Below are 22,634 nucleotides of genomic sequence, written 5' to 3' on the forward strand. Positions count from 1 at the left end.
GTGGGAAGAAAACCGGAAGTGTCGCCTTTAATCACAGGAGAGTCGTGAATGCGATGGCGTTTTTATATATAATTCAGAATGTAAAAAAAGAAGCAGGAATGAACTATATACATATCCTATATTGAATAGTAACATCCAATAGTATAAATCGCGGCAGCAGCTTTAGGTTGGTAATCCAAGGCATTGTTGTTTATCTTTACTTCCGGGGTTCTTCCCACCGGAGCCTCACTTTCGATTTCAAAATGGCGGCTGCGTGAAATCAGCGTCGCATTTGAAGGCCGATTGCGTCACCGCGGCGCGATGAAGGCTGTCCCAATTCAATAGGCCAGTTTGAGATGCGCCTACCCTCGCCTGAAATGTATGCGAGAGTAGGCGGCTGCAGTGAGAGGAGGAGTGAAAAAAGCGCAGGCAAGGCAAGACGGACAGTTCTCTCTTATCGCAGTGGATCTGATACCTGTGAGATCACAGATGGATATCGCGGGATTCACGCTCGTGCACAGACAGCGTTGCTAATAAGCTGGATGTCATTTAAGTTCTGTTGCTTTTATTTGAAAATAATTATAATGAACAAGACACCCATTTAATTACATACCAAAGACGTGTTTATCAATCATTTTTACTTTAATTACAGACATTATACATTTATATTTTTATGACAACAATCAAATAACCCATAGATCCCACTGTCAGAGAGTTTGGTAATACTAACACATAATTTATACACAGAAAAACATGAGATCAGAGTTTTTAAATCAAACAGTTTAAAAGAGAACAATTGCATCACGGTTGTTTAAACCAATGAACATTAAGCTGTGTCGTCAGCAAGTTGTTTCCGCTGATCTTTTTTCTGTCGGTGGGAATAGTTAGTTAAATTTAATTTCTATGTCATGACAAACATTTGGCCCATCCCACATGGGATTACAAGACACCACAAACTTATTTAGCAAACATCTTCCTGTCGCATATACAAATAATTCTGTAAAATACATGAATACAAATATATACATACACACATGTATACAGACACACACACACACACAGACACCATATACAAACAAATCCTCAACTACAGATCATCTCGATAAAGAGCTTTTTTCCTCTTCTACCATGCTTTCTCAAGATAATTGGCTAATTTATGTAAACAGACATCTCAGTCTTTGAGCATCATCCATACAAATCAATCTCTGATTTTATCTTACAAAAGAAAAAATCACGCTGTTCACAATAAAATGGACAGTAGAAAACAAAATGAAAATCATTCAAAAAATATTCAAACAACACATGGGACAGATCCGTTTTGTTTTTTCCACTACTAAATTAACATTTTCCACTACTAAATTAACATAGTAGTGGTTTTTCCACTACTAAATTAACATACACATAACATATAACATATAAATGAACTCATCTCAGTTGAGCACACAGAGATCTTTGCCTTTTTGACAAATTATATACAATTCTTTTATATCTAAATTATATACAATTATTTATAATTCTCTGTGCCATATTCCGGTTTTATCATCACAAACAAACGGTGAATTAGACGGGAACTAGACGGTGGTGACGCGTGGAGACAAGCGATTACCTGATCACGTGACTATAGACTATTCTGTCATCAAGCTGTCATCTATTCTAATTTATCTCGAGCGGCTTGGACAGAAAATGTATTTCGTGTTCTCGAATAAAGTGACAATATGAGTCGTGCATTCAAAAACTGTTCAAACTTAATGGTCACCGGAGCCAGTCGAGGCCTCGGACTGCAGATAGTTGAGAGTCTAGTAACGGGAGGCTTCTCTCCCGGGAAGATTATCGCTACTGCTCGGGATCCAGATGGAGCCAAGGTAATTTCGTGAGCAGAGAGTGTAGTATTTGCAATAGGCCTACTATACAAACATTAAACCAGCCCCAGATAGTTTACAGTCATCTTTTTAGCTGCATGGGAATGTGCACATGCGCAGTTGACAAGTACGAACGACATGCATTTCAACAATAATATTTCAGGTTAAAAGTCGTATCAGTGTATAAGGAGACGGAAGTGTATATTTTATTAGATTTTTAGTCTGATAAATAATTTAAAAGTATATACATTTATATGTAGTTTAAAATGAGGTCATAAAAGCAGTAAGTGTAAAAAAACAGTTTAAAATATTTTAAAAGACCTATTTGTTTTATAGGAATTGCAAAGGTTGGCAGAAGAGCATCAAAACATACACATTATTAAACTGGGTAAGTACATTAAGACTAAAAGGAGTGTCTTGTCTAGTCTAGAACAGTTGTTCTCAGTTTGGTTTGCTTCATGACCCAGATTTTATATTGAACATTAGGTGGCGACCTAACACAACACAATTCTTTCTTTTTATTATTGTGCTAAAAAAAAATAAAAAATAAAACTATAGTATGAAAGCATTAATATCACCATTAACTACCATGAAATTGACCGTTTTATAAATGCTTAAACAACAGTGGAAGTGTTTGCCTTGAACTATTTAATGTAGTTGGGGAGGGTCAGGTTTTCTTTTACCTTACATTCTTTTCTTAAAGGTTTGATGGATAAGGGCCTGTTGCAGTTTGATTATCTGTATTTTGCATAGTTTGTCTCCCTGCTGTGGACATTTTGACTGTTGACACCAGTTATGAACCACTGATCTAGAAGAAGCTGTATACAATAAGAGTTTTACCTGACTCTGTTGCATTAATCGTGGATGTCTCTGTTACTAGATGTCATCAGTCAAGAGAGTATAGAAAGAGCTGCATCTGAGGTGGAACAGCTAGTTCAAGAGGAGGGTCTCAACTGTCTCATCAACAATGCTGGAATTAATGTTGTAGCAAACCTAGAGACAGTCACTGCAGACAAAATGTTGGAAAATTTCCATACCAACACTGTTGCACCGTTGATGATCACCAAGGTTTCATTTCTCAGATTAAATCTTGACACAATATATGCACATATCTACTCTCATCGCTAACATCTGACCTTCTGATCGCACTTGTCATGCAGGCCATGCTCCCACTGCTGAAGCGAGCAGCTGCGAAGGGAACCGGGATGGGCATCCACAGAGCAGCAGTCATCAATATGACATCACTGCTGGGTTCAGTTGAGCTCTACTGGGGTGATCGTGCCAACACTTTCAAATGGTATCCCTACAGAACATCAAAGGTTTGTGAGATTGTGTTTTTGGAGTTCAACGCCTAGGTAAAAGTTTTAAAGTCAGCATTAAACAAAAGTTGGGGTTGCACTTTTCTTTTTTTCTTTTTTACAGTACATGCATTTACGTTTACTTACAGTGTACTTACCTAAGAAAGTACTGGTAATATACAGTATAAGGTAACTACATGGGTTAAGGTTAGGTTTTAGGGGTAGGTTCAGGGTTAGTACCTAGTTATTGTAATTGCTATAATAAGTACATAGTATGTACATGAGGAACAGGACTGTAAAATAAAGTTCTACCAAAAGTTGCAATACTCTTTACTTCCCTGTATAGTGACTTCTCGAACAAGAAAAAAATGTGGGGCAAGACTTGATTTTTTTTCTCAGTCTGATTTGAGAGACAGGATGTCCCGCCCTCGCGCCGGTAAGAGAAGTCGATGCAGGAGGTAGGGGAAATTATGTTGATTAAAGATTAAGAGGGCACATGAATATTAGAAAAAAATTATGATGGGCATTGATAAATCATTTATAATAAATACTGCTATATTCCATTAAAAAAACAACTTTAATTTGCAGGGAACGGACAAAGTATTTGTCGATTTGAATAAAAAAATGTCTTCCAAATGCATGAACGTTTGATTCCTTTGTTGAAGCACAGTTTTACATATTGAAAGATATGATAATATGTCTGTGAACATATCGACTGAGATACTGAGTTGTATTTATTACTTAGGCGTGCTGAAAGAACACCATAGACACAGTTCAATCAACATGAGAAAATCTCACAGTAAAACAAACAGCTGTGAGAAATATGATACACCGGTGTTTTGCCTGATGAGAAGTTTATCTATGTATCATCTCTTTACTCTTTTAATTCCTTTTTATAGCTGCATCATCTTTATAACTTTAAAACTTAAGTTTTGATTTTCCTTGCTTTTATTTTGTGATTATTTTAATTAACTTCTATGTAAAGCGTGAATGAAATGTGCTGTATAAATAAACTTGCCCTGCCTTGCCTATTTGCCTTGTATCAGAGTGCACTGAACATGGTCACCAGATGCTTGGCAGTGGACCTCGAGGCAGACGGGATCCTGTGTATGGCTCTGCATCCAGGCTGGGTACGCACTGATATGGGTGGACCTGAAGTGAGTCTCGATCTGCTTTTCAACACTGCTGTCTGTTATTGTGCTAACCGAATTTAAAACAAGTGATAAACTCTTGTGGTGTGTTCATTGTTTTCTATACAGGCACCATTGAGCCCCGAAGAAAGCATTTCCTCTGTATTGTCTGTGATTGGTGGTTTGGCTGAAAAGGATCATGGGTCATTTCTTCACTATACTGGTGAACAACTTCCCTGGTGATTCTGCAGATGTTTTTAGATGCGTGCAATAGAAGCTGTTTTCGTTTTGCTGCATATGTATATTTATATACATATTTAATAATCTACATTCTTGTTCAGAGTTTGAATTCTTGAGTTCACTTTCTTGCCTGGTAAAATTATAAACAAACTTTTTGTTCACTTATTCTTGTTTACTTGCAACTGCCAGACACAATTCTGAATGCAGCAGGGTATTTGTGTTTAGTCCTCAGAAAAAGACAAAAAGCTATTTAATATTTATTATTTTGCAACATAAAATGTGTTGTAGAATGGTTTTCATATTAGAGATTGTATTGACATTGAATAAGTATTTTTGTTAACATTTATATTATGTCATAAACCTGCACATGTATGAATAAAGCTGTATTCAAAAACATATTTAGAATTTTCTGATTTTCTTTTAGTAACTGACGTAACTGTTTTCTTATGCACACATGTAGCCTTTCAAGTAAATAAACAGTTCAGCTCAGTGCTTATCTTAGGTTTAGCTATATTTCATTGCATAGTGCATGATTTATTTTAGTAATAAATCATCTAAAATTCTTCATGTAATTATGATATTTCTATGCGTATAATTTTTTTTCTAAAAAGCAAATGGAGGTCCTCCCATCTACTGTACAACACTGACATTTTCATGAGCAATTATCTCATCTCACAAGCCTTGGCTATTTGGATACAAGGCAGTGATAAACTGGCCATTGAATTTACATAGTGGAGTAGTAAAGAAACGGGAAATTGCCAATGAAACACATGGTCTCCATCTTATATTTCAGCGATAGACTGGTGAAGGGAGGGCAGATGAAGCCTGTTTAATAAGTGCTCCAACAGGTTTGCCCCTGTGTTTGCTGATCACCTGTCAGGTGATCACTGTCAACTGCGTTTGAATATGGATACACTCCGGCAGTAGTTTCTTTGTAAAATGGAACTAATGGAGGACAATTAAAGCTTAAAAAGGTAGGCTTTGGTTATTTATTAGTTCTTTCCTTTTTACACAGAAACCTTCTATGATCCACCTCTGTCCTTCCCTGGAAAGCATCTCAAAATAGTCTTATCTAAATACTTTATGGTGTAGGCTATATACTTAATGTAGTATAATATAAGATAGTGTGTGAATGGTATATATGTTATATAACATAAATTCATGTATGTATAACAACTGATATCAATAAACTCAGCATTAGTAACTTTGTGTCCTTCATTTCCAGAGCTGTACATGGCAGAAAGACATGGTTTTCTTTACCACTTTGATTCTGTCCTTTGGAGAAATCCAACTGCTATTCTCAGAGGAAGTGGAGTATAGTATTTTGGGCATATCTGCTGTCATTTTCCTTATAGCCTTCTGTCTTTTGATATGGCAGATTTACCGCTACTGTACACGGTTTCCTGTTTTACAAAGAGCCGGTAAGTTTTCATGCCAATTCATTGATTGACTATTATATTTGACCTAATATTGCACAAGATTAGTACTGTATTACTATTAACAGTTGTAGTTTTAGATAAACATTCAACTTATGTAGCCTAGATGCACACTATTGTTTAAGATGTACTGTATATAATTCATTATATCTACACTACAGTAGAACACAACATTTTGGGGTCAGCAAAATTTCTATTTTTGTTTCTGAGAGAAATTAATACGATTATCCCTTACGAAAAAGAAGCTTATTCAAGTGTGCTATTAGTATACTTCTTTTAAACTAAAAAATAAGAAAGTCTACTTCAGTCTACTTTTTATGTACTTCTCAGAAATATACTTTATGTACTTCTCAGAAATATACTTCAAATTCCACTTAAGTATACTTGACAGAAAAGTCTATATTTGGCCTCTACTTGTTGATCAAGATATACTTAAAGGTAATTAAGTATTCTAAGTATTCTTGGCTTGTACTTGTGTTTACTATTTCGATTGAGTATCTTATTAAATACTTTAAAAAAAACAAACATAATATTACACACTGTCTTATAAACTAACATGTTCAAGTTTATGTAGTAATAAGCTTTCGGGTGGAATAGTTTATAGAGTAAATAAAATAAGCATGGAACTGAACCTGATCTTGTACACAGCGATAATAATTCCCTTACGAAAAATAAGTTTATTCAAGTGTTCTATTACTATACATCTTTTCAACTAAAAAGAAGAAAGCATACTTTCAATCTACATTTTATATACTTCTCAAAAATATACTTAATTACACTTAAGTGTAGGCTACTTGACTTATACTGAGAGAAAAGTCCAAGTATATTTGGCCTATACTTGTACTCAGTCTTTTGATCGAGATATACTTAAAAGTTTAATTATTCAAAGTATACTTGGCTTGTAGTTGTGTTAACTCTTTTGATCGAGTAGCCTATTAAATATACTTTACATCGTTTTTTATATACGGTCTTATGAAACTTAAATTTTTTGAAAATATTGATTTACATATTGATATAAAACAGATATGTTTCTAATTCTGCGTATCTGAATTTTTGGGTAGGCTAGTCCACTGGTAGTGTAAAGGAATTTACTAAGTAATTCTACTTTACTCTTTCCCCACGATTGACTGAATTTTCCACCTTTCCATGTTTTCACTGTTATACGGTAGGGGGCGCTATGATACATCTTCTAGTACAGAATCTCCGGTTCAAAACACAGGAGAAGAAGAAGCTGAAACAAGTGATAGAAGATTGCTCAATCAAATGTAAAATAATGTGATCATCAAACATTAAACAGCTTGTAAATCAAAACTGCTTAATGTTTCCAAATGAAATGAAGCGTAACCCATGAAGAGAAAACGACTGTGATGCTTTGGGGGTGTTGGACTCGATCTACTCCATCTGTGTTTGATCACGTTTCTGAAAGGCGTAGTCTTTGAGAAAAATTAGATTTTCTCATCTTTTTTGTTTAAAATGTTGCCTTTATTTATGAAACTGACCAACATTCAAGGGTTGATCAAAAAGGTTGCATGAAGCTAATAAAATGTTTTTAAAATTAAAGTACAGTTAAAGGTATTTTTCAAGTATAAAAAATAACATTTGATCATAGTAGTATAGGCCTACTGCAAGTGCAAATATTATATATAAATAGTAAACTATAAGTATAATGTTAAGTTCACTTAAAGAAAACTTGTAGTAGGCTATAAAACTACTAAACTAGTAGGCTAGTTTACTGAGAGTACACTAAAAGAAAACTTGCAGTATAAAACTACTAAACTAGTTTACTGAGAGTATACTTCAAAGTTGCTACAAGTATTAAAATAGTAAACTACTAGTATACCCATCAGTTCACTTGCAGTACAAATGAAACGTAATTATGAACTAGTTGTGCACTTAAAGTTTACTACTGTTACACTTATAGTACACTTAAACATATACTTTTATATACTAAAAGTGGGTCAATTTAGTCCCAAGCGGTATTAAAATAGTACACTTACAAGTTTACTGCTAGTACATATTGACATTAGTATACTTACTACATAATGTATACTTAAAAATATACTTGAACATTACTTAAGTATACTTCATAAAATGAACTTTAAGTATACTTCTTTTTCGTTAGGGTATGCAGAATAGATGCATTATAAATGTCTTTACTGTCACTTTTGATCAATTTAATATCACACACATTTCAAACAAGTGATGTTTTTTTTAACTTATATTCAAAGAATCATGAAAAGAGTGATCACGGACACGGTTTTCACAAAAATAGTGATAATAAGAAATGTTTCTTGAGCACCAAATCAGCATATAATGATTTCTGAAGGATCATGTGACACTGAAGAGAAATTTAGCTTTGTCATCACAAGAATAAAATGCATTACATTTTCATTTTTAGAATAGTTATTTTAAATTGTATAATGTTACTGTTTTTACTGCATTTTTTATCAATATATATATATATATATATATATATATATATACACACACACACACACAGTATATGCAAAGCTAACAGGGTTTATGCAGAATATCTGTCAACATCTATTTAATTCCAGTGAATATTTTGTCAGCAGATGTCCCGTCGGCTAAAAGCGGAGGTTTTCAGTATGCTACACAAACACGAGACTCTAAGGTAAGATTAATTTACATAAACCATCATTATCTTCATACCCTGGAATGCAACCACTTATATTGTGTTTGCTTCCATAGTTTCCGCTTGCTATGACTTAGATCAAACAAAATATATGAAAAACACGTTTTGCAGATGCTTTGCTTTGGTTGCCAAAAAGTATGTCTGTATTTCTAAACATCCAATAAGAGACTATGCTAGAAAATTAGACCAGATACACACTCTGTCCATCAGATGGAGGTTCATTATGAGGAAATGAGCCACCGACTGTCCCCTGGCACATCTTGCACCAACCTGGGCAGTAGTTTAGACCTGGATAACATGGCTGATCTTGAAGAGGAGCGCATCCAGGGATCTCTGCGCTTTTCACTGTTCTATGATCAGCTGCAGTCCAGACTGGTGGTGACGGTACTGGACGCCCAGGATCTGGCCGTGCGAGACTTCAGTCACAGTGTGGACCCTTTTGTTTGGGTGAGGTTAATGTGGGCAGAGAGAGAAGATGAGGTGCAGTGTCCACTGCACAGTGTGCTGGACGAGTGGCAGACGCGTCTAGTGAAGAAGAGCTGCTGTCCTGTGTTTGGAGATCAGTTCTCTTGTTTTCTGACTGAGGAGGAAATATCAAGAGTCACTGTTAGATTTGAGGTATGTTAACAAGCTTATTTAGCAAGGACGTTCCCATGACGCAATAATTCATTTTTAGATCATTTCTTTTAGGTTAGGGACTTTGATAAATACTCAAGACATGGAATCCTGGGAGAGGCTCGTGTTCCCCTGAACAGTCTTAAGATATCATATCCACTGGAGTTAAGACAGGATCTGCAAGTCCCCAAGAAAGTAAGTGTAATCCCAGCACAACACATTCGGAATTATGAGATGAGGAACAACCGGTCTATTTTCTGTGCAGGACATGGTTGGTGAGGCGCTGCTCTCTCTGAAATACTTGCCTACTTCTCAGAGGCTGGAGGTGGGAGTGTTGAAGATCCGCACAGTCTGTCATTCAAATAAACCTGAGAGAGGTGAGGCGAACCTGAAAGCATTAAATTATACAATAATGTAGATGTTGAAAAGCATTTGGAATTGAATGCACTTAAAAGGGTTAGTTCACCCAAAAATGAAAATGATCCCATGATTTACTCACGCTCAAGTCAGCCTAGGTGTATATGTGTTTCTTTTTTCAGCCAAACACATTTGGAGTTATATAAAAAAAATATCCTGGGTCTTCCAAGCTTTATAATGGGAGTGAATGTACCATAGATTTTGAAGCCAAAAAAACGCATCCATCCATCATAAAAGTCATCCATACGGCTCCAGGGGGGTAAAAAAGGCCTTCTGAAGCAAAGCGATGTGTTTTTGTTAGAAAAATATCCATATTTATTAGCCTGGGAAAACCCAGACAACTTCCGGCAAATTTAGATTTGCTCTGCAAGTAGTCTGGCAAAGAGCCCATTCAAGCCCATTTCTAATCCGTCGAAATCGCGGCACCAATCAGAAACGTTGAGGCGGGCTTTACACAATGACGATCGCTCTGATTGGTTTTAGGTCTATCCAATTGCGCCCAGAGGCATTTGAGCGACGTCCGTTGGTGAAGCGCACCAACAAACTTTTAAATGCATTATTATATTCAAATTGCAAACACATGAGGACAGTCTCCATGAAAGACCCACTGGCAGATGAACGTGCTGCTACATTTCTCTCCGAAACGGTTGGAAATTAAATTAGATTTAATAGAGGATTTTAACTGTGACAAGATGATTGACAGGGCAGTTTACGTGACAGGATGCACGCGACAGATCTGTCCGATAAAGATGACGAAGTAGTATGTCCTAGGGTGACCATACGTCCTGTTTAACCAGGACATATCTGGCCAGGATTTCGAGATCGCCCAAAATGCCCGGGATTCGGCTTTTGCTTTCTACAGTCACCATTCATTATGTTTACATTATTACGTTATTTGACACTGACACGTACGTGCCAGCTTTGCAGGTCATGCATTCTGATTCACACGGATCCCGATCGAGACGAAAACACAGGAATTTTCTTAGCAATGCTAGAACGCACATCAACCGATCACTTGTTTAGCGTTCATGTAAACACTACATTCAGATTAACCAATCGGAATTAATTCAGTACTACTGAATCAAAAGGTGTACATGTAAACAAAATGAATGGCGACGAGAAAGCAAAAGCCGAATCGCGGATATTTTGGGCGATCTCGAAATCCCGGCCGGACATGACCTGGAATATGGTCACCCTAGTATGTCCCAAAGCTTGCCTACTTTTTTGCTAAACATTCAAAAGTAAATACCTTTTCTTCACAAAAAGAGTACATACTTTTATGGCGTAGTGTAACTTAGGCGAATTGGGACGCAGCATATGGCTTTACACGATGACGATCGCTCTGATTGGTTTTAGGTCTATCCAATTGCGCCCAGAGGCATTTGAGCAACGTCCGTTGGTGACGCCCCTTTGGAAATGAGTTATTAATGAAGCTTTGCCAGACCATAACTCAGTTACTACTGAGAATGGTCTGGTTTTAACCAGGCTACATATTTATGACTTTATAACTATAATCACTGGTTTCAGTTAATGGTTGTACGCGAGTCGAGTTCCAATCGAAAAGTGACCTCTTAAGTTAAAATACTTCAACTTAAACTTATTTCAGTCAGTTGCCAAGGCAGGAAACATTAAAAACATTTCTAATTCTGAAATAGCAACGATGGCATGGAACGTTTCTAAGAGAAGCAGCGCGATCGTGTGATATTGATTTTATTGATTTCGCAAACAATATTTTAATATTGAGTAACTTATGTTTTAGACACAGTATTGCCAGTTTATGTTTTTGCTCCGACAATGAAAACCCACAGCAGAACAAGTGCAAAACACAGTAGCGGTGTTTCATTCCTGACTGATTCAGTGTTTTTGAGCAAAACGTTTACATGTATCATTCAGTGACTTATGAATCATCGTTTTTGAATGAATCGGTTCAAACAAATGGCTTGACTCCAATGTTAGCTTCACTTCCTGTCTCCTTAGATACCTTCATCTGATCGATTTTTGAAAGCCGCATAGATGCATCCTTTCTGCCTACGATATCACAAAATCCCGTGCATTCCATTCCGTGACAGTTGAGCTAAAAAAGTAAATATGGCATCTAAGAGTTATGGTTGGTGGTCAGTTTGTGTGTAAATGTAAGTTTTTGACCAACACTTTTAATGTTATTTACTCCGGAAATTACTATTTTAGTAATTAAATATTTGCTTAGTTATTACCAAAGCTCACTCTATTTTGTTGTAGATCAAGCCGTTACGCTGCCTTAGAAGCTGTCCGAAATCAGTTTCATGAGGTGCCTTGCGCAAATGTTGCCTGCAAAGTCATTGACTGATTAGGCAGCGAGGCAACAAGTCATCCATCGGCAACGTCCGAAATTGCACACTCTCTTGAGTAGGTACTTATTTTGAATAAGTAATTACTTCGCGACTGCTAAAAAAGTAAGTTACATAGTATATTATGAATGTGTGTAGTATGAATGTAATCTGGACGAACTACATTCGCCATGTTGCTCTTATCATGTGACCTACCAGTGTCAGTTACGTCGCTTCACTGCCATTCAAAAATCCTCTCCCGTGGCCTCATGGGATAGTAAAGTGTCCATCAGAAGCACACTTCAGAATCCCGCTGGAAGAAGTAGGTCATCCAGGTACTTTTTGCCCACTTTTTTATGAGTATTGTGAATTCGGACATACTTCTTTTGTCGCATACTGTTTTTCGACTAATAAATAGTAGGGAAGTATGCGATTTCGGATGCAGCATTAGTCATTTGTCTCCACCTACTGCCTTGAGGATGCAATCCTTACTGATTACCTAAAATTAGGAGTTTAATATATTCCTTTATACATTGTGAACTAACAACAAACGGTTAATTGAACATTAACCAAGCTTAATAAATGCTGTAAAATTACTTTAAATTATTGTAAGGTGTTTGTTCATTGTATTCACAGCTCTTTATGCCAGAATCAACATCATCTGCAACCAGTGCAAACTTCGACATCAGAGGACAACACAGAAGATGTGCTGGGAGGTGACTGTGTTTAATGAGGTCCTGACTTTTGTGTTGCCAGATCAACATATAAGAGAGTGCTCCATTATAGTGTCTGTTTTCGAACTTCAGCCTTCAAAGAAGTCCACCAAGCGCTTGGTTGGTAACATCCAACTCAAAAAGGACAAGACCTCAGAGAATCCGCACTGGAAGCTGATGATGCAATCACTGCGACAGCCAACCGCTAAGTGGCATTTAATCGCCATCTGAATATTGACGCACACATGCTCACATTTCTCGATGTGGGAGGTCGAACTTCCGACTTTAGTGTGTATTTTCAGGTTGGAATGTGGAAACAATTTGCGTTGTCAGGGATATAAAACACTGATGGATTGTTATATGTGGGTTTTTTTTGTATCTCTGGATACCTTTGCAACTCTTTCACACCCTCACCACTCGTATTTATCTTTCAACTAACCATATTTAACAGAAGAGATATATGCATCATTTTTATAATTGAATAAAAATAATCAAGTCATAAACATATTCACCACATCTCAAATTATGAATTGTGTTTAGTGGCGTTCTACTTTTCTACATTTCTGTCAAGGTCCTTGTGTAGAAAGTAGTAATGTCAGTGAGGGGATGATTTTGGTTGCAGGGGTTGCATTTTGGTTGGAAAACCCGACGTCGGATTGATGTCAGGACCCGACGTCGGTTGCTTCAACATCCTATGTTGGAAAGACATTGGCTTTCGGTTGGAAATGAAAGTCGGGTCGACATCAACCCGATTTTCATTTTCAACCACAATACAGCGTCTGTCCAGCGTTGGAGATTAACGTCAATCTGATGTTGGATTCTGACATCAACCTGATTTTCATTTTCAACATTGGGTTTGGTCTTCTAAAGGCAAATGTTGTCATTGTTTTGGAGCACACTAGCTTATAGATAACAGTAAGGCTAACATATTCATACTAAAAGACAAAAAAACTTTAAATAGGGCACTATTTGAGGGAATAGCCATTTGGGTATCCGACTCCGTTATTGAGTGCATTTATTCGATCTCACATTCAATCCCACTACTGAAACTGTGTTCTTGAAATAAATTTGATATTGATAGTACAACCTCCTGAAAGTGACAAATAAAACTGAATTTAAAACAATTCTGTGCAAGTGTAAGGCAATGGTGAGTTGAACCAAAACATTTAAACAAGTAATTTCCTAACAATTAAATGTGTTATATAGCCCAATAAAACTTTCTCTTAATGCTGACAACAATGGAAGCACTTGGGACAGATTTTTTGAAGATTTATTTATTTGCACAAAAGAGGACAATGGTACAAAGTAATTACCAAAGCAATGTTTTAAGTGTGAAAATAATGCAAAATTAACATAGAAATTCAAATTATGTGACAAAAGATGTCCTTGAAACAATGAGGCCTTCACTTTAAGCTTTCATTTCACAATGAATTATATATTGTTGGTTTTTTTCCCCAGACAAAGCAGTCAGTGCAGAGTTACACACACACACACACACACACACACACACACACACACACACACAGTCTGGTTCATTTTCTTTGTGGGGACTCTCCATAGACGTAATGTTTTTTACACTGTACAAACTGTATATTCAGTCCCCTTACACTAACCTTACCCCTAAACATTTGGTCCCCACAATGTAATATAAACCTGTACACACAGACTCATATATACTGCATATTCTACAGCTTCAGACATAAAGTCTTAACAATAACGAGAGTAGATTGAAATATATATTCGTGTATTCATTATCTTTGAGTCCTCACTATCATGTTTTACCAGGCTAATTTAAATCAGCTGTAAACTGTATCCACAAGATGGCTCTCTAACACCATTGGAATAATTAAACTTATCTGTTGTTTTGACCCAATCATAATAATATCTTCATACTAATGCCCCACCCACAATTCCAATACATAAAACACTTAAAAAAAGGATTATAGTTATTTGAAAAATTATAATACAGACAAATCAGCACATCAGGATAAATGTGAGTCAGCAACAGTGCGATGCAAATTGAAATATTCAATTGACAGTAAACTGTTACCCCTCATCTATCTCCACACTGCATGTGTCTGTAATGAAAGTTGCACACGTCACCCATCATTCCCAGCCCACTGAAGCACTGGCTCACTGCTAAAACTCTTCTTGAGAAGGCTTGATCATTAGTGTGATGCTAGGATAAGAACATACGGAAGGAGAACAGACCCACATACCATTTAAACAGATGGGCGTCTCAAAGGCACTTTATTTAGTTTTGGCCTGCCTCCATTTTGTTTGTTTGAAGTTACTGCCGAGCCACTGGAGCAGTCTTCTTGTAGACAGATATTGAATTAAGGCAAATATCACGACTTTGACTCATAATGAGCGGTGCTGAACAGATGTTACGGTACCTCCGCTGCTCAAGGCCATTCCCAGACATTTCATCTCTCTCTTCAAGACTGTTTGGTAAACTATTTCTCCCAGAGTCTGTTAATGAAAGTCACAATGGGGGGGAGAAGGGTGAACATGAGAAATGTGGGGCCTTGGAAGGGAGGAATGCATTCCTATTTTCTTGTTTTTATATAAAACCACCATATTACTTCTACATTATTACAATTACACAGCAGGGCTAATAAATACTTGATATTTCACCATACCTAAACTTTTAAGTTACTGGAGTAATGGCTGCTGAAAATGTAGCTTTGCCATCACAAGAATAAATTACATTTTAAAATATATTCAAATAGATTTTTTATTTAAAATATTAATAGTACTTCACAGTATTATTATTTTTATTGTATGTTTGATCAAATAAGTGCAGCCTTTGTGAGCATAAGATACTTCTTTCAAACTATTGAATGGTATTGTACATTAAACAATAAAAAAAAAAATTCACCATTTTAAACACTCGAAAAGAGAAAAGAAATCCACCACGCGCAAGCCCCTGTTCTTCCACCATAAATGGGGTAACAGTGTTGGGGAAAGTTACCTTTAAAAGTAATGCTTTACAATATGTGTTACTCCCTAAAAAAGTAACTAATTGCGTAAAGTAATGGGTTACATTACTTTTGCGTTACTTTTTATCACCTGGGCTGGGCTTGCTTGTTTGTTTTTTAATAAAATGTTTATTTTTTGCAAATATAAAGGTCTTTTCACACCAAAAGTGAAATGAACAAGCCTCAGGCTGAAGGAAATGCAAATTCACAGCTGTACAGTACATTTTAAGTGCATGACTGTTAATGCATTTCTGGCCTTAACCCTCTATGGTACGGTGTTGCCTCCATGCAACATAGTCTATTTTAGCTTTTTTTTATAAAAACATAATAAAATGTAATTGTTCAATGCTCTCTAAGGGGAGGGGGAACTCAAATACTAACCAAAGAAAATGCAAAAGAGTGGTCACATGACCCACAGGGGTGCATTTAGTTCCCTCTTTCAACACACGTGCACATGTCACATGGCTCCATATTTTCTCCACTGAAAAGGGCATTTTTCACTAATTTCTGTCCAAATAATCAGCCACAAAAAATCTGAGTCACCTTCATTGGTAAGTAAAGAAGTATTTTCAAAAAACTTTACAATATATATCATCAAATTTATCATAGGAAATTACATAAAACTGCTTGTTGCCTCGAGGCAACATTGTACCATAATGGAATCACATAGGGCCATGCCAGGCATACTACGTATGAATACAATTATATTTTATTTGTAAGGAAAAGAGTTTGAATTATCTAAATGTATCTGTATTTTTGCAAACTGAAAACTTGGCATGGTTCGACGGGACATTTGGCCACTATTGTGGGTAATCGGACAAATAGTGGGTTCGTGGGAAAGGGGCGTGGCTTGGGAGTGGTCAGCGGGGGTCGATGGGGTATTTGGCCTCTATAGTGGGTAATCGGACAAATAGTGGGTTTGTGGGACAGGGGCGTGGCTTGGGACTGGTCAGGGGGGTCAACGGGACATGTGCCTACTATAGTGGGCAATCGGACAAATGGGTTAGTGGGACAGGGGCATGGCTTGGAGCCGGTCAGGGTGAACAGGACATTTGGCCACTATAGTGGGCAATTGGACAAATAGCGGGTCCATGGGAGGGGGCATGGCTTGGGACAGGTCAAGGAGGGTCAACGGGACATTTGGCCATTACAGTGGGCAATCGGACAAATAGTGGGTTAGTGGGATGGGGGCGTGGCTTGGGACAAGTCAGGGAGGGTCAACGGGACATCTGGCCACTACAGTGGGCAATCGGACAAATAGTGGGTTAGTGGGACGGGGCGTGGCTTGAGACCGGCGGTGGGGTCAACAGGACATTTGTCTACTATAGTGGGCAATCGGACAAATAGAGGGTTAGTGGGACTTGTAGGGGTCTCGTATTTTGGGGGGTTCCCGACGGGCCCCTGGAGGACCCCACACGGGTCATTAGGTCGGCCGGGGAGGTCTTCCAAATCTTGCTGTTGTTGAGGCCTGGCCTTCATATTAGGATAATGTTATAGTGATTGTAAATGTTTTACCTTGACACAGCATGTTTTGATGTTTTCTTATGTTTTGATATGATAACTTGATGATATAATGGTTTGTAGTACTTGCGTTCCACGATGGTACAATGTTGCCTGAGGGCAACAACTGGATAATAAATGTTACTTTTTGTTAAATATGAAATGTGTAATTCAATAAAAACTTGATAAATCTGTTTGTTCAAGTGTTTAGTTAAATAAATTGATGTTTTCAATAAATATATATATTTTTTTCTTCATGAAAATGTCAAATGTTTCAATTTGTCCATTGTGGTACAATGTTGCCTTGAGGCAACAAACTTATAATTAATAAATTAATTAAAAAATAATGATAATGTTTATTGATATTGCTGTAGTGTCAAATTTTAAGCAGGAAAAACATAACAAATATTTTTTTTCTCACTGATATCATAATGCGTACCATAGAGGGTTAAAAAAAAAAAAAAAAAAAAAGGAGTTGCGCTGCGTGTTTAATGTGTATTTAACTTCAAGTTGTATTTTCAGTCATAATGAGCTAAAAACAAGGGTTTTTTTTTTACTCTAAAAGTCTAACTGAAATTACGAGTAATCAAAAAGTAGTATTTTTACATCAAAATTAAAGTACTAAGTTTCAATAGTAGCCTAAAGCCTCATCATTTACTCACCCGTATGTCGTTCCAAACATGTATGCATGTGTAACACACAAAAAAAGTTATTTTGTAGAATGTTGGCAACCAAAATGTTTAACTTTTTTGGACTTTTTTGTCCACACAAAGGAAGTCATTGGGAAATGATCTAAACTGTTTCGTTACCAACATTCTTCAAAATATATTTTTTGTGGGCGTGTTACACAGAAGAAAGAAATGCATACAGGTTCGAAACGACATAAGGGTGAGTATGTTTTATAAATCTTAGGAGCTGTTAACTGCGGACTGGTGGGCTTTTAAAGCAAGTCAAAAGATTTATTTCTTGACAGAATATGACTGAACCCCTTTAGAAAAAAAAACTTATTTCTTCTGCTGAAGATAAAGATGATATTTTGAAGATTATGGGTAACCAAACAGTTGATGGACCCCATTATAGTGTTTTCCCCCTTCTATTGAAGTCAATGAGGCCCATCAACTGTTTTGTTACCCATATTCTTCAAAATATCTTCTTTTGTATCCAGACAACAGAAATCCATACAGGTTTGGAACAGCTTGAGGGTGAGTAAATGATGACAGAATTTACATTTTGGGGTGAACTATCCCTTTAAATATGTAATTTAAGCTATGTTCAGACTGCAGGCAAATCAGAATTTTTTCTCTCAAATCATCATTTCAGGCAGACTCTAAACACTATTTATTGCGAGAGATCAAATAAGATTTGTGTGTCGATACATAACCAACTTCTCTGCATGGGTTGCTTTGGTAACGACGTAGGCGTGCACACACGTGACGACATGCGGGGAAAACCGTTATGTTATACTGTCTATGGGAAAAACAGAGGTGCATCATCTCATTCTCCAAATAAGCAAGTGCAGAAATCCTCCGTCACACAGGAAAATGCAGAAATCTTTGGACATACCATTTGAAAACCGAATGAATACTTCAGGCATTTCCGTCACCAGTTCTTACGCTATATTTGTGTGACGCAGAGTGACGCAACTGTGGTTTGAATCAGATTTGGGAGGGAAATGATTTCATGTGTTTTTTGTTTTTTTTAAAATCCTATCTGGATTAAATCTGGACAAAAATTTTTTGCTATCAGTCTGAACATAGCCTTAGAGATAATTAAAAAGAGACTAAATATGCTAAGCATTTTATTTTATTTTTATTTATTCTCAAAGATTTCTGTCTGTAGAGATTAACTAAGAGTGAAAAGAACCAGCTGAATTTTACTGAGCATATTAAAGAGATCTCAGTTGATCTGAGGCATGCAGACACCAAGAAACAAGACCAACAGGCTTCACACTGCAGGAAATCCAAACAAAGCATGAACAGGAATTTTGCTTTTCAGCCTGTCAGATTCCATTCACTGTCCCACAAGATTCTACACGATCTCAAAACCTGTGAAATGGAAACGTAATTGTGTAAACCCAATATAATTAGACTTGTGACAAAAAAAACACTCAACTGAATAAATTGCAGTGAACTACTAGATTGGCCTCAGATAACACATTCACCGACCACCCCCAGTCCGTTCACTGACTGACGTCGATGTGTATTGCACACAAACGAAGTAGGCTTTCTCGATTTGAAACTTCTGGAAAAAATATAGGTGTTTTTTATCAGGCAACCTAGAAATGAAGTGTAGGCCTACATAATATAGGCCTAGGCCAAACAAACTTATAAGCTCTACTGATGATATTTAACATGTTTTTAAGTAAATATTTTTTGACATGCAACATAAAATAAACAGCTATGCAATGTTAAGGAAGCACAACATTTTTTTTTTTTTTGACTTTGACATCATGTAGATGTAGATTCCACTCTTCACCACAGTGGTAACTACCATAAGTCAAAACAACATAACTCCACTCTCTTTTAAACGTCAAAAAGCTGAACTTTTAACATGACACCGAATCTTATTTTAAACACCAATTATTCACGAGACGCTGAAAAAGTAAAAAAAACTTAAAATACCATCTGTACTTGGAACTAATGCATTATTAGTACTGGAAATGATGTTGTTCCAATGCAAATTAAATAGATGTATCAAACATTGACAAATTGTGCTGGATTAACTCATGTTAATTTAAAAGTAGGGGAAAAAATCTGCAAGTGTGTTTCTCTGTCTATCCAGAGCTCTTCTTTATCTTTACCCTGCTGAACTGCAGCCAGGCCTTTCACTTTGGCATCTGTTAGAGAGACACAGATAAGGGCCAAAAACCTCCCCCTTCCCACACATCAAATTTGAAAAAAAATCTATGTAGTTCAAGGACACCTCACTGCCACAACTCGAACTAATCCACTCTCATTGCTTTATAACTGCAGCCACAGCTTCCGGTCATGATCATGACTACGTGCTGACTGTTGTCCAGTATATCCCCATTAATTAATCTTTCTACAAACACAGTTTTGGAGTGACAATATAGTAAGCAGGAACAGTTCATGTATGTATTCTATGAAAACGATGCCAATAGCTGTGTAAAAATACCCTTGTAAAAGACAAGCATACTTTTAAAAAGAGTACTTAATAAGGAAATAATATACTTGAAAAGAATATACTGCAAAATGACTTCATGTTTTCGGACATGTTATTTGAAATTATATGTATTAGTTTAGATTTATATTAGGCTAAGTGCAATTAGCTGAACTTTAGAGTGCTTTTTTATAAGTACTGTATCTATTATGTAATTTTATAATTACTTATATTTGTCTTAAAATATGATAAAAGTGCTAAATAATGACAAGCATTTATGGTAAAGTAAAAAATACTTTAAAGGCCTTTTTAAAACTTGTATGTCAAGTATCTAATTATATTTGTATAAACATTTGTAATGCAATGTTAGACGTCGCTCTAGATTTGGCAGCACAGTACTGTAAAAACCTACAATAAATAGACTACCACATTTCTACATTACAGTAAAATACAATTTAAAATATATTAACTTTAAATATAATATCAAATAACAGTACAGTTAAAATGATAATCAAGTACTTGTGCTCTAGTATGTTAGTCAATGCATCAAAATAAGTGCACTTCATTAAAGCACAAAAAAAGATTAGCAAAACAAAATTATTTTACTTTTGAACTTTTAATTAGACATTATGAAACAGTATACACTTTTAAGATTTGAAGTGCACTATACGTGTACATTTAATACAATTAAGCGCACTTCTTTTTCACAAGGATTGCACTGCTTTGGAAACAAAACATTTCCAGCCCTTCACACAGAGTGCCTATATTATTGTGTACGTACAGTATCAATCAAACAGGTTAAAAGTCATGCCTTAAATTCCAGTCCTACTCATTCAGAACTTTGATACTTGAATCAAATAATGAACTTTGACGTTTAAAAGGGTTGGCATTACATAGGGCAAAACACGTAGCTGCATTACTCATAATTAAGTTATTTATGGGTTTGGACGGTTTCAGGCACTCCTCTAAAATCGAACTGAATTCTGTTCCTGTGGTGTCATCTTTTTTTGTGTGTGGTTCTACATACACAGCAACGCCTAGATGTTCACCGGTATCAAAGGACTGGCAATCTGAAACTTTGCAGATAATCATCTAGAAAATGTTGCCATTGTTAGAGTTCTGTTACAGTTACTTTTAATACATTACCTTTAGAAAACCTCTGAAAACAGGCTAAACCTGCTTTCTGATCAAAAACTGAGATGCATACCAGTGTAAATTTATGTATGAATCTGAAAAACATCCATATTTTTGCCATCCATTATTAAAGACCCCCTATGGTGAAAATCAAGTTTTAAATGTTGTTTATGTCTATGTAGTGTTTTTAGTATGCTTTAAGGCAAACCATGTGCAAATTCATCAGCCATTGCTAAGTATTTTCTCCCTAAAACTGCAGTGTACCAAAGACAGACTCATTAACACGGTTTGAACAAGCTCCTGTTTCCTACCATCACAAACATGAAACCAATCCCATCAACTTGTGGAAAGCGGCTTTCCTCCAAAGCATTTCATGATAACTTTTGTTAAGTCTACCATTGGTAAATCCACTTCACTAGATAATTACTCTTCGACAGCGATGCCATAGAAATATACAGAGCAATTACAAAAACGGAAGTTCAAAGACAAAATTCTAAAGATCTTTAGAATATTGTCTTTGAACTTCTGTTTTTGCGGTCGCTCTGTATATTTCTATGGCATCGCTGTCGAAGAGTAATTATCTGGTGAAGTGGATTTACTTAATGTAAAGTTAATTCATAAATACACAAGATCGCTATGAAAAGACAGACCGGAAGACAAAAGACAACGAGTGCAGCGCTGAAAAGGGGCGGGGCTACATAAGGTAGATAGAGTGGTACATAGAGTGGTGCAGGTATGACATCACTTTGTAGGCCAAAATGCAGAAGCGAGTTAGCATTTTAGCACTTCCAGTTCCATCGTCCCTAAGTCAATTGGTTTTTTGAATGGGATTTTGGTTAAATGGCTGAAATAAGGTCTGTGGTTAACACAAGCTCGAGACACTTTCACTTTTTATTCTACAACATAAAATACATCAGTATTACCCCACTCGTGATTTTTTTAAAGCTTTTATGTGTCTTGAAAAAGGAGGTTGCTAACAAGTGGCTAAATGAGACTATAGGCTCTCGAGGAGATTAAACGCCATCACGCCGAACAGGTAAATTCAGTCTGCTTTTAAAGCCTCATTATACTCATAACTGTGCTCTTATAAACTAGTCTAACTCAAACATTCTGGAAAAATGTTTTAGATAAAAACTGAAAGAGTTGTCGGAAGCTTAGTGATGGTGACGTTGAAGTCGAGTGACCATGGTGTAGTTCGTTTATAGCCTACCTTTAGCTTTTTACTTCTTTACGACTGCATTTTTAGGCTT

The 22,634-nt window shown here is 36.4% G+C and overlaps 2 protein-coding genes across 3 annotated transcripts; both read left to right on the forward strand.

Annotated features, from left to right (window-relative positions):
- Nucleotides 1-270: 270 nt before the first annotated feature.
- LOC309507664 (C-signal) lies at nucleotides 271-5,242 on the forward strand. The gene is made up of 6 exons (XM_082182003.1): nucleotides 271-1,841; nucleotides 2,175-2,226; nucleotides 2,719-2,906; nucleotides 2,999-3,157; nucleotides 4,183-4,293; nucleotides 4,396-5,242. Exons 1-6 carry the CDS (start codon nucleotides 1,695-1,697, stop codon nucleotides 4,507-4,509), a joined length of 771 nt encoding a protein of 256 aa, XP_082038129.1. The 5' UTR covers nucleotides 271-1,694; the 3' UTR covers nucleotides 4,510-5,242.
- Nucleotides 5,243-5,343: 101 nt separating this feature from the next.
- Nucleotides 5,344-14,112, forward strand: syt19 (synaptotagmin XIX). 2 transcript variants are annotated; one of them, XM_082181986.1, is made up of 7 exons: nucleotides 5,344-5,480; nucleotides 5,732-5,927; nucleotides 8,519-8,577; nucleotides 8,809-9,216; nucleotides 9,289-9,408; nucleotides 9,479-9,590; nucleotides 12,573-14,112. In XM_082181986.1, the coding sequence occupies exons 2-7, from the start codon at nucleotides 5,753-5,755 to the stop codon at nucleotides 12,878-12,880; spliced, it is 1,182 nt and encodes a 393-aa protein (XP_082038112.1). In that variant the 5' UTR covers nucleotides 5,344-5,480; nucleotides 5,732-5,752; the 3' UTR covers nucleotides 12,881-14,112. The 2 variants fall into 2 exon arrangements, with proteins under 2 accessions (XP_082038112.1, XP_082038111.1); XM_082181985.1 differs by having other exon boundaries at nucleotides 8,516-8,577; nucleotides 12,573-14,111.
- The last annotated feature ends 8,522 nt before the right edge of the window (nucleotides 14,113-22,634 follow it).

This window comes from Leuciscus leuciscus, assembly GCF_965113295.1.
Source record: "Leuciscus leuciscus genome assembly, chromosome: 10".
Lineage (NCBI taxonomy): Eukaryota > Metazoa > Chordata > Actinopteri > Cypriniformes > Leuciscidae > Leuciscus > Leuciscus leuciscus.